This window comes from Argentina silus, assembly GCF_951799395.1.
Source record: "Argentina silus genome assembly, chromosome: 2".
Classification (NCBI taxonomy): domain Eukaryota; kingdom Metazoa; phylum Chordata; class Actinopteri; order Argentiniformes; family Argentinidae; genus Argentina; species Argentina silus.
In genome coordinates, this window is record NC_139656.1 from 21,661,146 (window position 1) to 21,679,000 (window position 17,855).

At 40.8% G+C, this 17,855-nt stretch overlaps 1 protein-coding gene across 2 annotated transcripts in view; it reads left to right on the forward strand.

Moving 5' to 3' along the window:
* The window catches only part of gria3a (glutamate receptor, ionotropic, AMPA 3a), a gene marked incomplete at both ends in the record, with an annotated part of 54,683 nt that extends 38,071 nt beyond the window's left edge, over positions 1-16,612 (forward strand). Inside the window, 6 exons of one of the 2 annotated variants that reach the window (XM_083665153.1) lie at positions 1,380-1,586; positions 2,822-3,195; positions 4,624-4,822; positions 9,998-10,245; positions 11,036-11,150; positions 16,367-16,612. In XM_083665153.1, coding sequence (XP_083521279.1) covers positions 1,380-1,586; positions 2,822-3,195; positions 4,624-4,822; positions 9,998-10,245; positions 11,036-11,150; positions 16,367-16,612 — 1,389 coding nt within the window. Of the gene's footprint in view, positions 1-1,379; positions 1,587-2,821; positions 3,196-4,623; positions 4,823-9,997; positions 10,246-11,035; positions 11,151-14,810; positions 14,926-16,366 lie in introns of both variants that reach the window. The other variant, XM_083665154.1, reaches the window with a different exon arrangement.
* Between the last annotated feature and the right edge of the window lie 1,243 nt (positions 16,613-17,855).

Genomic DNA, 17,855 nt, shown 5'->3' on the forward strand with positions numbered 1-17,855 from the left:
AACCTCTGAGGCTTCCTTTAGTATCTACTATTTCCATTCACCCCCTGTAGAGATGTTATGGTCAGTGTCAGGGTTCAGAGATGTTAAGGCTTAGACATGACACAGAAGAGATTTGCTACTCAAGGAGGGAGGTAACTAAAAATCAGTTGGTTAGCTAGCCAACATTGGTCATTTTTAAATGTAAAATAAGGTACGCCTTCTCTTACATTTAAAATCATGGCCTTCTTTCTGACTCTGCCTATTATGTGCTCATCTTAGGCAAATTCAGAATATGAAAGTCAGACATTCTCATCTAGATGTTTCTGTAAGCATGTCATAATCATACTCATATCTAGTTAGAATAACTTCAATAGATACAGGGAAAGGGAAGGATAGGTCAATTGTAAAGTAATTATCGTAAAAGTATAGTGATTATATATATTAGACTATTGGTATTTTAGATGTATAATGGTCATCCAAAAATACTGTAAGCTTGATTTTACTTTGTTTGTGGAAGCTCTCCCTCATAGCATAGAGAGGTAACAAGATACATTCAGCACAGAAACTAATTGACCATTGTTGTACTCACTCACTGGCATCCCAGATACTCCTGGTAGGAATTGGGATGCTATTTTAATTGTAGGCAATCACTGTTTGATTTTGGAGACAAGTGAAAAGAAAACCAACCACACCTCCATGTTCAAAGAGCAAAGCACGTATTACTTCCCACAATGTATTCTGTATGTAAGATGATTCTGTTTATTTTAGACATGGCTCAGGAGTTGTATTTGGTTTGGTTTTATTGGTTGGATGATGCAGCCTCCCTGCCATTGATGGCCTGTGTTTGATGGTGTTGAAATAAGACAAGCACTCTCAAATCCCTCTGCTGCCACTACCATTTACTTTATGAACTGGAAAGTCTCCCAATCCCCCATTCAACCTCTCCCCTCTCCCATCAAGCCGATGCAAAGCAAATGCAACCTCCACCCAGCCCCCATGTCCTCAGAGTTCTGACTAGGTTAGCATGAGGGGATCTTGCAGAGACACCCCTGCCCCCCTCTATGGCTGTCACAGGCCTTACTGTCCCCACTGGCCCTGCCGGGCCCTGCTGCTGCAATGGAGGCTGGCTGCATTTGGCTGTGGATCGGGTCAGCACCTTAACATGCCTGTGTGACCGACTGTGTGGCGCATCTTGTCCATGCTGTTTTGTTTGTGTCTTCTGTCTGTCTGTGTGCTCTGTCTGTCTGTCTGGCTGTCTGTCTGGCTGTCTGTCTGTCTGTGTGTATGTCATCCAAGCATGCATGCATGCAACCAATCACAGCCTTGCGTGGTTCAAGAGGTCTGGCTGCTGTGAATGTGTGCATGCTTAACTATAAACTCAAAATATGTTTAATTAACAGGAAGCTCCATATGTGATGTACAAGAGAAACCATATGCAGCTGGAGGGGAATGAAAGATATGAAGGCTACTGTGTCGATTTAGCTTCAGAAATTGCAAAACATGTGGGGATAAAATACAAAATGGCGATAGTGATGGACGGGAAATATGGTGCCAGGGACCCAGAGACCAAGACGTGGAATGGGATGGTGGGTGAACTGGTATATGGGGTAAGTGCCAGTATTGTAGTGCACAAGCACTGTTGCCAACATAGGGACAGAGGCTTGCCAGTAACATTCTCCAAACTTTCCCATCAGTCAGAGCTTGACTTAAATGACTGATTGATTACTGTATGTTATGTATCACTCACACCACATGTGTTCTGTAAATATGGGCTTTTACGAGGCCATTTTCTTCTTTCATAAAACACCAACTGTGAAATGGTTCATGTTTCATCAAGGAACATTGACAGTAGACTATGAAAATGAAAATGAAAAACATCTGCTTATCAGTTTGAATGCAAGCAATGCTCTGAATGCATCTTATTTAACACGAAAGAGCATATTCCTGTCATAACGATCATATTACCATCCGTTCTACAAAATTACAGCCCTCCGTCTTGTGAGAGCTGAAAGAGAGAAAGATGATCCCCTGCAATAATTGACAGCCTTTGTAGAAGCCTTGAGACACCTCTTTGCATCGACAATAAATCTGCAAGACCATTAATTAGCCATTCATATGCAAATGAGCCTATGATATATAGAGACAGGAAGTGGCTGGGAGCTGGTTTAGCTGAGAGACCCGGCCTAACCCTTACTTAAGATGAGCCAACTCCTGCATGACATTTACATATTTATGAGTCAATGCCGGGTCCAGTTATCAGTCAGACCTGAAAGGCTATCACTGTGAACATTTATTACCTTGGTGAGATTCTTGGTAATAAGACTATAAGGCTTTGACAATAATCTGATAGAGGAGCTGAATTTCACTGCCTGATTCAAATTTCATGGATTGTTTGCATAAGCCCTTCAACCTCTGTCTCCATACCTTTTACTTTATAGAAGAAGAGAACTGAGTATTGTGCTCTTTTGGAATAAGGCAAAAACATTAGCCACTAATATTAACTTTTACTGGCCCATTTTAAGCTGGCAGGTTCTCTCTCACTGTCTTCTTAAACGTATCTGACATTCATTTTTTCTAATCCACCATTTTTCATTGTGTTCCATCTATCCATCATTGGTTTCATAAATACATTAACATGAAGTGTTCTAAATTGCCTGATGACCAGAATGTAAACAGTTAACTGTTATCATTCGTATTTTCATATTTCTAAGAGAGCTTTTGATAACTGTGTGTGTGTGTGTGTGTGTGTGTGTGTGTGTGTGTGTGTGTGTGTGTGTGTTTAGTTTTGGAGTGTTTAGTTTTGGAAAACTAACAACGACTGTGCCTGTCCCTGTTTTTCCAGAGAGCTGATATAGCTGTCGCTCCTCTTACTATAACATTGGTACGGGAGGAGGTGATAGACTTCTCTAAGCCCTTTATGAGCCTGGGGATCTCCATTATGATAAAGAAGCCTCAAAAGTCAAAGCCCGGTGTATTCTCCTTCCTGGACCCGCTGGCCTATGAGATCTGGATGTGTATAGTTTTCGCCTATATCGGCGTGAGCGTGGTGCTCTTCCTGGTCAGCCGCTTCAGCCCCTATGAGTGGCACCTGGATGAGAACGATGAGGCCAAAGACCCCCAAAGCCCTCCAGACCCGCCAAACGACTTTGGGATTTTTAATAGCCTGTGGTTTTCCCTGGGCGCCTTCATGCAGCAAGGATGCGATATCTCGCCAAGGTTGGTTACTGTACTTCATGTTACATCACCTCAGCCTTCATCATCATCTCTCTGCATTTTATGGTCATAAACACCTCCATCATGCCATGGTGCATATATGTTATTTTTGTGTTTGGTCTTTCTGCTCTCCACTCAACCCCACCACTCAACTCCACTCCACCTCTCCCTCATTCTCTTCAAACGCATCACCATCCTTCACTCTCCACCACACCACTCTCTCTCTCTCTCCAGGCTGCATGCTAGCAGTGATGCATTGCATCCACAAAATAACTTATATCCACCATGCCGAGGACTGTAAAATGCACAGGGTCATTACATCCGTGAGTAGTTCCCTATATTCCCCCATGACTCTTGGAGGGCTACCGTGTTTTTGCTGCATGTCCCATTTTACGGTCATCAGCCTGGTGCATATAATGTATTTAAAGTGGAAGACATTTTTAAGCATTTGCACTCTGATGAAGCACCATTTTCGGCCCATACCATGATCATGACCACTTCCTGCCCCTTCTTCTTCTTCTTCTTCTCATTCAATGCGTCCATCTCTTCACTCATCACTGTGGTGGTGTCGTGTCCCTCATCCCTTCAAAGAGGATGTCATTGTTCATGTCAAAGCCCACCTTCCTCTCATCTCCTCTTGGACTGTGGGGGATTGTAGAGCTGCTGGTTGAAGATCAATGGGAGAATGTTCAAGGCTATCTCTATCAGAGATGGGATCAGTCTCATGTGAATAAAGTCAATGAGTGCACCACTATAGATAAAGACTGCTCATTTCGCTTTGGGATCAACATTTATAAACTGGGATCGTTCCTCAGTTACAAATGACAGAGATTTTGATTTCAGAGCATTTACAAACCAATTTATTTCGACAACATGATACCTGGATTGAATCCCTCTGTGGTCATATTTGAATAGCCCTGAGAATTCCAAAGATTCAAGCTACTGTATCAAAGTATGTTTAAACATCCGATTTGATGAAGAATGTTGCTGAAATGTTACTTTGCTATCTCTGGGAGTAGTTTAACAATAGACTGTGAAGTCAGCCAGTCTCCAGTGGGGATTGTTACCCTGTGCCAATGCACGTTAACCTCTGCTTGCTGTGTTTGTATGTGGTATCATTCAGCCACAACACAGCCCTCCATGCAGGCATCACACAGCAACAAGGCTGGGACATCTCTTACAGCAACATCATGTTTTACTCTCTGTAAAGACTGTTAACTTTGAGGTATGTGGGTGATATTTGACATAAATCCAAGATCATTCTGTGAAAATGCTCTGAGGCTGTGCATTTATGTCAAAGGTTCTGTGAGACTACTGATGAGTCTACACACCAGAAGCAGTGGACTCCAAATGCACCAGGGCTCCATCCCTCTATCAACGTAGGATTGAGCACCCTGCTCTCATGATCCTCTGTCATCCCCCCTCTCTCAGGTCTCTGTCGGGCAGAATTGTGGGGGGCGTGTGGTGGTTCTTCACTCTCATCATCATCTCCTCCTACACGGCCAACCTGGCTGCTTTCCTCACTGTGGAGAGGATGGTGTCGCCCATCGAGAGTGCAGAGGACCTGGCCAAGCAGACTGAGATTGCATATGGGACCCTAGACTCAGGCTCCACCAAGGAGTTCTTTAGGGTGAGTGTCAGAGCTAACAGTGGGTTCATTCGCTAAGACATCCCTGTAGTATACAGTCACTACATGCTGAGGGATCAAAGCTGAATTTTAAGAGAAAATGTCTTCTAAGAAATCAAAGCATGGATCACAGGATGATGGTGGAGATAATATCAGTGGGTTTCAGTACCTGTCAGAAAATAAGGCAGAATGATGAATATTTAAGTATTGTTACATGTACATAAACCAGTACTTCAAACACTCAAACAATCAAAGTAAACAATACTATATGAATGATTCTCTAGAGAAAGCAATAATTTCTGCGTAGTTTTAAACAACACATTAACAATTTAACAAACTGAATATTTCAAAACACTATTTATAGTGTGTATTTATAGTGAATCAGTGTAGTGAAATGAGAGCCATAACCACTTGTTCCAGTCAGTGGATGTGCTAATTCATGATTTGTTTGGCAGCCTGATGGCCTGTGATTTGTCACAGGTCTTTCTGTGGAGATAATTGACAGGTGTTTAGGGACTTCATAATGAGTGACCCAGTTCCTCTCTCTCTGCCTTCAAACCTGAAATGTCACGATGGAGCAGCAATTCCGGGGTACTTTTAATTAAAACTGGAGATAGGAGGGGGAGAAAAAACCCTCTGATTAATAGAGGCTGTAGATACATTTTAAATATGTTCTTCAGGAAAGATGTGCTGCTTAATTAGAGTCATATAGCCCGCGGCAAACGGAGATCTTCTCTGATGACACAGTGGCGGGTCATACCTCAAACACTCACCTTCAGTCTCCCGCCCTGCCTGGATTTACTGGAGCTAGCTAGTGTACATCACAGGCTCCCACAGCTGCTCTTCGGTCATGTCACAGGCCTTTGTTGTTGCATATTCAGACACATAAAATGGATTTTAAGTGCCTGCATTTTTATCTAAATTTTGAGATTTTATCTCCACTTAATTTATCTTGCACTGTCTATATGTGACACATAGAGTGAAGTAAAGTTATTGGTGAGGCATGTGTATGTAATCGGTCCTAATGTTAGTAGAAAACCAATCATGAATCCCTCTCACACAGACTGAGCCACGGATTGTTGTTTGAGACTATGCTGTCTCCACAGAGGGTGAATCTAAATGTTTTTGGCACCCTCATACAGTAATTGGCCAAAAGAGCATCCCAGATTTACATGTGGATAGGCACTGTGCACACAGAGAGAATACAAATGATTTATTTGACAATTCATTCCTACTTTAGATAGCCAGTGGGGAGAACACAAGCAAATGCCTGTGAAGCATCCACAGCACACAAATGGAGAGTTGACAGATGAGCTGACAGCTGAAGGTGTTTGTGTTTTTCAGATACTGTAGATAGTGGGGCAGTAACCTTATATTTTCGGAGGGAAATTACCTGCACATTTAGAATAAAAAATAAACCATACTCTACGTTAAGATACATGGCTGTAAAAGGGGAAGTTTATCCGAAATCCATTTTCATGTGTATTTATGGTCAATCCATAATGCTTACCATCTTGAACTATGATGCAGCTGCATCATAGCTATTGAAAAAGCGAGGCTAAATGCGTTAAAATGTGTCAGACGACACTTTTTGCACTGTGACCCTGCTCTACTCTGACCTGCTCTACTCTGACCTGCTCTATTCTGACCTGCTCTACTCTGACCTGCTCTACTCTGACCTGCTCTACTCTGACCTGCTCTACTCTGACCTGCTCTACTCTGACCTGCTCTATTCTGACCCTGCTCTACTCTGACCTGCTCTACTCTGACCTGCTCTATTCTGACCTGCTCTACTCTGACCTGCTCTACTCTGACCTGCTCTACTCTACTCTGACCTGCTCTATTCTGACCTGCTCTACTCTGACCTGCTCTACTCTGACCTGCTCTACTCTGACCCTGCTCTACTCTGACCTGCTCTACTCTGACCTGCTCTACTCTGACCTGCTCTACTCTGCCAGTGATTCCCAGAGAGCAGCACACGCTAGCTCTAGCACTGTTCAACAGAAGGACTTTGCATGGGAGGGAGAGGGGAATCTTGAGAGTTGTAGGAACTGACTCAAATGGGCAATTTGGAACATCAGGACTGATCAGGGCATTCAAAACGAGATACAGTATATTGACTCAGAGATCGGTTTAAAACGAATGTGTCTACTATTGAATAATGAAAACAGCAAATCAACAGGATTACAGGGTAAAATTCTGCTTTAATTCTGACAATCAGGCATATTATGGCAAGTCAAATACTATAGCCATGAATAATGGAACATGATCATTAAAATTTACATAATACGTATGTATTTCACATATGATTGTTGACACCAAATAACACTAACATAGAAGTGGGCATGACCCAGAAAATTACACTCTGTTTACACTGTATGGTCAGGCCTGTCATGAAATATTACTGTCATTTACCTTATTTACATGAGCAGTTCCTCCCACAGAAATTGTGCAGATGTCAAGCACGATTCAATCACTGGCATAAAGCCATTACATATCCAGCTACAGCAATTCTGAAATCTTTATGATACAATACTGTGAGCCAAATTTTGTGCAATTTAAAATGGATTTTCTGTGAGATGCATCTTCCATATTCACTATCTGGGCATAATACTATGCAACTACTGTACTGTAAATGTAATGTAAATGCTATGACAGTTATGTCCTTAATTTGCTTCTTGTTTTCATCTGTTGTAATTCAGATTTCAGTATCAATACATCAAATCATGTGTCCAGATACAGTATGTTTTAAGTGATAACAAAAGTGCTCTGTCGGAGTTTCAGTGTTGACATTTAAAGCACATTTTGTGACATTTACTGGATCCTCTGGCTCCATTCATTCATGTCACCTGTATTGTGTAAATGACCTCCTCCCCCTGACCTTCACTGAGGATTGGCCAGCTCATTTTATGGCCTTTCTGAGACCTGGAGTGAAGGCTCCACACAAAATGCCCCTTTTCAAAGAGATGGGATTAGATATGATCTTCCTTTCCCTGAAAATGGGTGCAACGGTAATAGTATGGTAGCTGGATGTGCTGTTGATTTTACTTTTCAAATGAAAAAGATCTGCCCTTGATCGATACACCCAGAAGGCTTCAACATCTGTCAGTGCAGAAGAAGCAACAGCTTCCACAGAATATCCCGCTGAGCAACCCCACCCCCTCAACTGCCTCCCATATGGTCTTTCCCTGTATAGTTGAAGTGAGTGTGTGATGTGAGGGGTGAAACCACCTTCTCTGCGGGTGTGTGTGCTATAGGAGAGTAAGTCATAAGGCAACCTAACTCCCTATTGTTTATGATTGCATACTAAGGCAGATCAATTTCACTCAATTCATTGGTGTGATGGGAGAGTAAAACAAACTGTCTAGATAGTGTTCTATGAGTTCAGCATGACAGTCATCTCTGAATATTAACTGAAACATTTGAGCAGAGCATGCCAACAGAGCAGCAGATGGTGCATATGCATATCACTGACAAATGTTTTGACTGAAGCATTGGTTGTTTTTCTCTTGTTTAATAATTAACATGTTTTACCCATATGCACTAGTTTATTTAGAACACCAAATCCTGGCATATCAAAGAGGTTAGTGATACCAGGGTGTTGACACTGCAGCCCCATGATGTCGTCAAGCTAGATTAAGCATAAAAGCACCACTTTCTAGTAAAGACGAAGCAAGCAGTCACGAGGGCCTGAAGCCATTAGTTTCTGTGAACGATTACAGTAGCATCGCAAATTGGCTGTGTCACTTCCCCAAACCCAGAGATTTCTGCACTTCAACAATTATGATAGCAAAATACTGTAATACATCTGAGCTAACATTGTTTGCTAAATTGCTAAGTTGCATTGTGATTCCTGCAGTTATCTTAGATAACTTAGTATCTTAGTCACATATTGACACTGAATTCAGGGCAATGATAAAATAGTTGTGGTATAGGTCCGCCTAATTATATCCCAAAAGCTTAGATAGTCCCATCAATAGTCAGGAGGAATTTATTATGCTTTTTTTCCCAAAGAACTCCTGCTGGCTGCACAATCAATATGGATTAGAGAGGAATTAGAGATGTTTTATGCTAATTTTGCCCTTCTTAGGCTTTAAGGACGTGTGTGTGTGGGTGTGTGCGTGCATGCTTGAGTGTGTGTGTGTGTGTGTGTGTGTGTGTGTGTGTGTGTGTGTATAAGAACAGAAAAGGGCTTCAATTAACTATCCAGTTCATTCCTCAATAGCCCACAGTAGCCATACATTGATATGTAAATGTAGATGCCTCATATAACATTACCTGGCAATGTTATATGAGGTTATTATATGAGGTTATTTATAAATACTGTAGGAGCCCTAGGCAATACAACATCATTTTGCGGGACTTTATAAAGTACATGATGTAATAGTTGACTCTGCTTTTGCCACTTATGGAATTCAATGGCTAATGGGACACATGTATATATTTATACTTTCCTTTCTTTTTTTGACTTCCAACCCAAAGTTTTCTCAGGCAGTGTTTTCCCCACTGGCTCAGCAGAAGGTCACATTAACCTACTTTAATGCAGCTTCCGTGTTTGTCCTTCTACTGTAGACTGCTACTCCAGCTCCCTGGAGATTAGCAGTCAGCCTCTCATTGGCCATTTTTAGCAGCTCAGTGTGAGTCAGGGCAGGGCTGTGTGCACAGCACGTCATTTAGCTGTTCCAGGTGGCAACCCCCTGATGCATTCAGGTGAGACCCAGACCCCCAAGGTCAAAGGGCATGCTGACTCACTTCCCCTGACCCCATAAGAGGAGGGAATGTTGAAAGGGAGCAGGTGGTCACTCCTCCTGTCGATGGATGCTGATGAGAAACATGGCCTGCAGTTTGTTTGTAGTGGGCTGCCAGCTTGTCAGACCTTAGGCCCTATCGGCTGTTGGCAAGAGGCCCACTACAGCTGCTCTTTTACTCCGCTCTCTGTAAGCAGTAATGACTCATGGCAAAGGTGTATATATTGTACTGTATTTGAATGTGTGTGTGTGTGTGTGTGCGTGTGTGTGTGGGTGGGTGGGTGGGTGGATGGGTGTGTGTGTGTGTGTGTGTGTGTGTGTGTGTGTGTGTGTGTGTGTGCGTGTGCGTGTGTGTGTGTATGCACGAACCACTGTGGTCTACAACACTGAACTGTTTTTGTCTTCTCTTTCTCTTTCTCCCCAAATGCAGCGCTCCAAAATAGCTGTTTATGAAAAAATGTGGTCATACATGAAATCGGCTGAACCCTCAGTGTTCGCCAAGACAACACCTGACGGGGTTGCCCGAGTACGAAAGTCGAAGGGCAAATTCGCCTTTCTTCTCGAATCCACTATGAACGAGTACATTGAGCAGCGGAAACCTTGTGACACCTTGAAAGTGGGCGGCAACCTCGACTCTAAGGGCTACGGTGTGGCCACACCTAAAGGCTCTGCATTAAGGTGGGTGGGATATTATAACAATATCCTGTGTGTTGTTATAGTATTCCACCTACCCTGATGTCTCCTGTTGTCATTTCTGTTCTTCCTCACTCCTCACTTATTCTTTTTTTTTTTTTTTGAGGGTCATCAAGAAGTAAGCAGTATTAAGTGTTTCATTGATTCTGTGTTTTTTATTCCGTTACTTCTATCTGGTTATGTTTCTCTTTGTGTTGTTGTCTTTTTCTTACTCTTTCTTTCTTACTCTTTATCTAAAGTACTCATGGTACATTAGTCACGTTTACCAAATCCATCTGTACTGTATGTCGATGTGCCCCGTCCCTCCTCCTTGTTTGTTTTCCCTTTTTCTCAATGTCTCTTTCCCTCTCTCCCCTCTGTGGTGTCCCTCTCTGGCAGTTTGGCATTGCTTCTTTTTTAACAGTTCAATGTGTATTTTATTTATTTATTTTTTTACTTAACTTGCTAAAAGCTGCACTGTCACTTGTGATGAATGTTAACTTGCATGCTGTATGTTGTCGTTACCTCTATTCTCAATGACAAAGTGTCCCCATCCCGCACACTTCACTTCTAAGCAATGTTACCCTCCATGCCAACTCTCTAATATTTAACACTTTCTTTGCTGTAAACCGCTTCTTACCTCTCCACACCGGTGAAATTCTTTACCAATTTGTCCTTTTCGTGCTCCCTTTATAAACCATTGATATTATTACTATTATTACTATTACTAATATTATATATTAGATTTCTCACGGACCTGTTCATTTTCTTACAAGTTATGTTTTATCGTTTCAAGAAATGCTGTTAACCTGGCAGTGTTAAAACTGAATGAGCAAGGCCTCTTGGACAAATTGAAAAACAAATGGTGGTACGACAAGGGAGAGTGCGGCAGCGGGGGAGGTGACTCCAAGGTCAGCCTCAATGTCACCAAAATCGGGTATCAAAGAGTAGAGTAATCGGCAAGGCTGTCATCACTGTAACCTATAGAGCCAACCACAGCCAAATATTGCCCCATATGTGTGGCTTTTTCTATTTTATCATGCAACTAAGATCAAACTGGGAACCCTTTACTTGGCTAATGGAGGAAAACGACTAGTAACAATTGTGATATTCAGAGAGAAAGATTGTGTATAATAAGTGCAGGTATGAGAGAAGAGTTGAAGCTGATTGTGATCTCTGAGAGTAGTACCACTGTGGTAAGAGACTTCTGCTGGGGAGTTGTGTTCTGCAGGGCTGTAGTGTGGGATATTTTGCCCTGTGGTTGTCAAAGGCAGAACATACATTTCCTCTACTTTTCATATCCACAAGGCAAAATTACGGGAATTATTAATCTCTGTTTCTTAGATGTGTTTTAGGGGAACTATATTTGAATATAATGCCAGCAAGACTGATGACACTGAATCACTTATTCAACTTAATGACTACTTCTTAAAAATTGAAGTTGAATGAAGTATTGATTATAGTAGTAATGATATGGCTATGTATCCTAGCACTGAGCTATAGTAGCACTCTCCAAACTGCCACTAACCTTGGGTGCTGGGGCAGGCGAGGCGAACAGCGTAGTCTTGAGGGGACTAAGCATCGCAGGCAAACGTGAGAATTCTAATGACAAAGTGACCCCAAATGGTCCAAACTTTTGTCTGATACCAACATCCTCCCACTGAAACCAGTGTCAGCTTGTCACCCAACAGATTCCTTTGGTTGGTCTTAGTCCAAGACCAGTCAAAGTCTCTCCATGGCTGGCCCCAACCTATGAAACGCTGCAAGAGGGTGGAGAATATGACCTGAGACACGAGGGCACAGCGGCAGCCCAACTGTGGATCCGTCTCTGTCTCTACTCTTCTGCTTGCATCATGATCACAGTACACTTGGCACATTGTGAAAGACGAGACTGGCTAACTGTTATGTTGTTGACTCTAGTCATTCATTCCTGAGTGTAAGCAGGACATGAATACTATCAGCAGGGCAACATAAAGAAGCTGTCTCGTCCTACCAGCAATCTGCCTTGGTTCCTTGGTAGAGAGAGGGTAGACTCAGCCATGTTATGATATCACACCTGATTGCCACATTTCTTGTTTATTATTTTATTCTCAAAAATGCATGTGTTGGTACTTTAACAATGTGCTTCAAATATATTGTATGTAATAACCACTGAGAGAGGAAATCCAAAAGATTACAACCATACCAGCTTCTTAATGCTTTATAAACACAAATTAGCGGTGATTAGCAGTTATACAGGAAATGACACTTTAAACATAAATGGAATATCCAGGGTAAGTGGCTTACAAATTGAAATATACACTTTTTAAGATTTTGCTGGTTATAAAAGGGGCTGTAACTAATAAGTATTTGTTACAGATATGTTGATGTCTGAGACATGTGTGGTGAATAGAAAATATTTACACCTTCATGGGGAATCGTGTTTCATCTATGTGTCATGTTTTTTTCAGTTCTGCATCTTTTCTCTCCAGATTTTGCTTTCAGTTCCAATATTTTGCATGAATGTATTGTTCAGTTTTGATTTAATCATTTATCTCTTTGTATGTTTTGGAAATGTTTCAGCGTATGTTCTCTTCCAGCTCTTGTTTTGTCACCTCAACATATCACATAGAAGAAGTTTCACCACCTCAATAGAATGCATAGAACGACTGTAGTGCAAAGTACCCATTTGATCAGCACATCTGAATCATAGGGGGGTTCAATGGTAATCCATACACCACTGCTACTACCACAGACAAACCTGCTCTTTCTAATTGTTGTACTGGATGAAGATTGGGATGTTTTCCCGCCAGCAATCACAAGCAAAAGGTCATAGTGATCTGAGAGGCATGCACAGACAGCAGCATGTGTCACATCATGTCACACACAGTGGATAGAGCCACTGTATCACACTGGGAGAGTGCTCTCTTTGTTAGCTGAGCTTTCTGTTGTTGGGTCACTCCTGCCATTAGCCAACGGCAGATGCTGTGTCTGCATGCCCTCAGAAGACACCCCACCATGCTCTGGATACAGACCCAGTAAGAGCAGACTCATCACCTGTTTCAGCTTCAGCCCAACTAAACCACAATTACATTATCTGACTGTGACACTAATATGCTATGGCACTTTACTTTGATATTAATAACCGTGTTGAATTTGCTGTGTATATAATTGCTAGTGTACTCTAATGATCTCTGAGATAAAATATGTCAGAACTCTCCCAGACCAAATAGCTGTGCCAAGGACTCCTCCTGCCGAGGAGATTGGTAGGGGAACAGATAGTCTCCATGAGATTCTGGGTTCCAAGATTAGGGAATAGACAGTGTACCAAGCGTGTCTTCCTGTTGTTCCTATTGTCTAGCTGCTACTGTCACATGTGTTCACCGCTGAGCCACTGCATGTGTTTCATACTTGGAACCTTGACATGAACCATAACACCTACTGTTCGAACATGCCCATCGAACATGCCAGGTCCAGAACAAGAGCTTATTATGAGCAAGAGCCTGTGTTTAATGTCCAAAGCTGCTACTAACCTCATCCATGGTGCTTTGTTCTTTTCTGAGAGCAGCTTTGTACTAGTATGTATCTCGAAATGTGTGTATTTTGAATGATATTTGTAAAGTGAAGCCATTTAGCCATATGCCATCAAATAACCTCACCATCTCTATAATCCTCTCTATTGATATAAATTAGTATGCATAGAATAGACTACAGTGGTGAATACAATATATTTAATGAAGTTAAATTACAAACACAGATTTTTCAGAAAGAAAATAAACACAGAAGTCTAGCAGTCATGTAGATAGCATAATGCCTTACAAGCCAATAGCCCTCTATGACTCCTAGAAAATGTCAAAGCAACAGCAATCTTGATCTCATTCAGTCAAATGTACCTGTGGATTTTAGTGACCACATGACAGACAGAAATTCAAAAGAGTACAGTAGCTGTAAACATGCTGCCACAGAGCTATTGGCTACATTATCAATATGTTGGCCAAATATATCTAAGACTGACTGCAATTCCATATATACTTCAATATTTATGAATAAAAGAAGATATTTTGCCAGCAATAGTTAAATGCCTCTGCACTAGCTCTCTTGCTACCTTCAAGGTAACATTTGATGCTGAGCATTTACAGTATAGTGATAGTAAAGGGCTGTTTTTTTGTGAGACATTGGCTACCTTCAGCTAGAACAAAATCTGACTGCTGGTTTTTGTTTGTCTGTTAGTCAAGAAAGGGTTCCTGTTAGATCCACCTTGCTAAATACTTGGTTTAAAAAAGCTACATGTGCCCATAACAATTGCATCTCTTCTTTTATATACAGTACAGCCGCTACTCATTCTGCTAGTTCCAATCTATTCTACTTGTTTGAACAGTGTGTGCCGATTACTCAAAGCGATAAAGGTAGGGTCTGGCACGGTAGGGTTAGTCCTGGTGTATGAAAGGTAACAGCTAGTTTTTGCCTGCCCTCTGTGATGTGATGGCCAGGACCCTGCTAATATCGCTTTGTAAAGTATATAAAGTAGTTTAAAGTTTGAATAACATAAAATAACATAATATAATGTTATTTATGTTATTTCCCACGTGAAGAACTCCTGTAAACCTTGCAGTATTGAAACTCAGTGAACAAGGCATCTTAGACAAGCTGAAAAACAAATGGTGGTACGATAAGGGTGAATGTGGAACCAAGGACTCTGGAAGTAAGGTCAGTCGCTGCAGGTCTTTTTGTACTGATTGCTAATTGCATTTTGACTTAATTGTTCATATGCAAATACCTAAAGCATATTCTCAAAAACATATAATATATACATTTTTTGTCTTTATTTTATTTTCCTTTTTTCCTAGAAAAAACATGAAACCTCGCTCATGGAATTACACTATTTCCCTGACACATACTTTATTTGATCAATAGCACAAGACTATCCACATGATTACAATTTTTATTTACATCAATATGATCATAATTCATTACATGATTATTCCTAAGATTTCATCACTCAGTATAGACATGTAATGATAGTTGAAAAGGTGCAGCATGCCTTGGAAAAATGTTAAATCACATTTGTACTCATACTTACCATATAGACCAATGACAACCATAGAATTGTAACCATTGTGCTGCTGTTTGGTTGACCAAACTTTTATTGAAATATTGTTTATTAGTGTCCTTACTTATTAGCATGCTAATTGAGTATATTAGGTCCATTAACATTATGCAGTGTGACTTACTAACAAGCTTCCTTACTTGAACAAACTCCAAACTAACTTTCAAACGCCACCTGGTCATACAATGGTCAAGTGATGTTTGAAGGTCATGTTTGAAATGTGGGAGGTCATAATAATAATAAATTTGTTTGCACACTTCATGGAGTTAAATGATCTAATAAACCAGTTATTTAATCCTCTGAGATAGGCAGAGGACACACAAGGCCACAAGCCAAACTGAGGGTTCAAAATGACATTCAAAGCACATGCAAAATGGCACACTCATAGGGTTAAAGTGCTAATGGTAAAACTCTTATAAATGAATTTCAATATCCAAGTTTGGATGTTAGTAGCAGCAAAATGGTTCAGTTCACTTCCTACAGCTTGCCACTCTCTTTGAAATTGTAAGATGCAGTCTGATGATGGTACATTTTAGTAGCTATAGTATCATAGTGAAGTGAGTTTTTAGACCTGTACGACATTGACCACCTTCCTTAGGGGTGGCCTCGTAAAGAAGCCACAGATCAGGTTAGAAAAAAACCTTTCTGTCTACATTCACCAATCCAGCTGTGTTAGAAACAACTGGAGAGTTGACCCCCTCTCCAGTCTTTGAGGATTGACCGACCTACCAAAGACTGAAGTTGCTCCCAGCTTTTGACTTTTGTAGGAAAGTCATTCAGTAAGTCAACCTCTGCAGTTTACCTCGATACTACCCAACAGTAGGCATGCGTCTCCAAAGGATTGACTGCCTACACATTTGATAGAACAAAACCGGTAACCACTTCAGAGTTGTTGGGGATATTCAATAGATCATCAATAGTTGGGGTGTTTAAATTAGGGCTGGATTTGAGTCAGAGGCTTTATGGGGGTGTTCTCTGTTTCTGTTTGGGGTCACCAACTGTCCTGAAAAAATTCTTAACTCTTTTCTCTACCTTCCCCAGGACAAGACAAGTGCACTAAGCCTGAGCAATGTGGCGGGAGTCTTCTATATTCTGGTTGGAGGGCTAGGGCTGGCTATGACCGTGGCTTTGATAGAGTTTTGTTATAAGTCACGGGCAGAAACCAAAAGACTGAAACTTGCAAAGAATGCCCAAAACTTTAAACCAACTCCTCCGGCAAACACCCAGAATTTTGCCACATACCGAGAAGGCTACAATGTGTATGGAACAGAGAGTGTTAAAATCTAGGGGGTATGTCTCTTGGCGGCAAGTGTCTCTCGGAATTGTTTGCACTTCATTACTTTCTGTCATTTTGACAATGTTTGATGATAATCTAATCAAATAGTGTTTTCAATTGATCAGTTAAATACATATAAATATTAATTAAACAAACATTGCTTTAATCAGCTAAAATTAAATTGAAAATAAAGAAACACTGTGTTGCCTTTAATGTCTGATTTATTCTACTGGTTTTACAGATGTGAAGTCTGTCCCTTCCGCTGGTGTGTCTGGAGGAAGACACAGTCACTCTGTAGGAATACAACACATTATGGCTGGCACCCTGGAGGCGACAGACTTGGTTATCACTTGGACCCAAACCCACAGTCAATGCCCATCCTGGTTTGCCAAGCCTGGCACGATAATCAATGATGATGACGCAATAGGACTTGTGCTTCTTGAAATATGGGACTTGCCTCTCTTAGTGCCTTACGGAGCATTCAGCGTCACAGCAATGCAACTCAATTTTTGGTTCACTTGAAAATAAGAATCCCCAAAAGAATATGGGGGAACTTAAAAAGAAGCATTGAAACAAAAGAAAATTGAAGAAGAACTGTTGTAATTTATGGGTGGGAAAGTTTTGGTTTCATTATTTTGAAGAAAAAAAGCCATTACTTGCCATCAAATCTCATCCTGGAGTACATTTTAAGTTATTTCAACACTTTACCTACATATTTTAGTGGTAAAATGTTTATTGAAAAAATGTTGTGTTTTATTTAATGTACTAGAGTTATCTGCCTATTTTAATATACAATTATTTTCAGTGTCATATAATATTTAGAACAAACATCAATCATAAGGATAGGATCAATAGAAAAGGACAATATTGTACCCTAATTATTTTTTTTACTCAAGAAATATGGATAATTTGAAAGTGAAACAATTGATTATTTAAAATGTTTAGGTGCTGTCATTTATCTCAGAGCCTGATTGACAAGATGACATTTTATCAAGGTATAGCATCAAATGAAATGAAATGAAAATGTAGTTAAAGTAAATGCAATATTTGCTTTGGACCACAAAGACCACACTTGTCATCACTGCCAAAATGATAAATTGAAAAACAGTTTTGTGATGCGATCAGTTTTTAAAACACATTAGGTGCCATATTGTTATTGAGGTTTCTGATTGAGCAAACAGTTGTAGAAAACACTTACATATTTACAGTATACCGAGCATAATAGGTTTTAGTCCTAAACAGTAAACCCCTTAT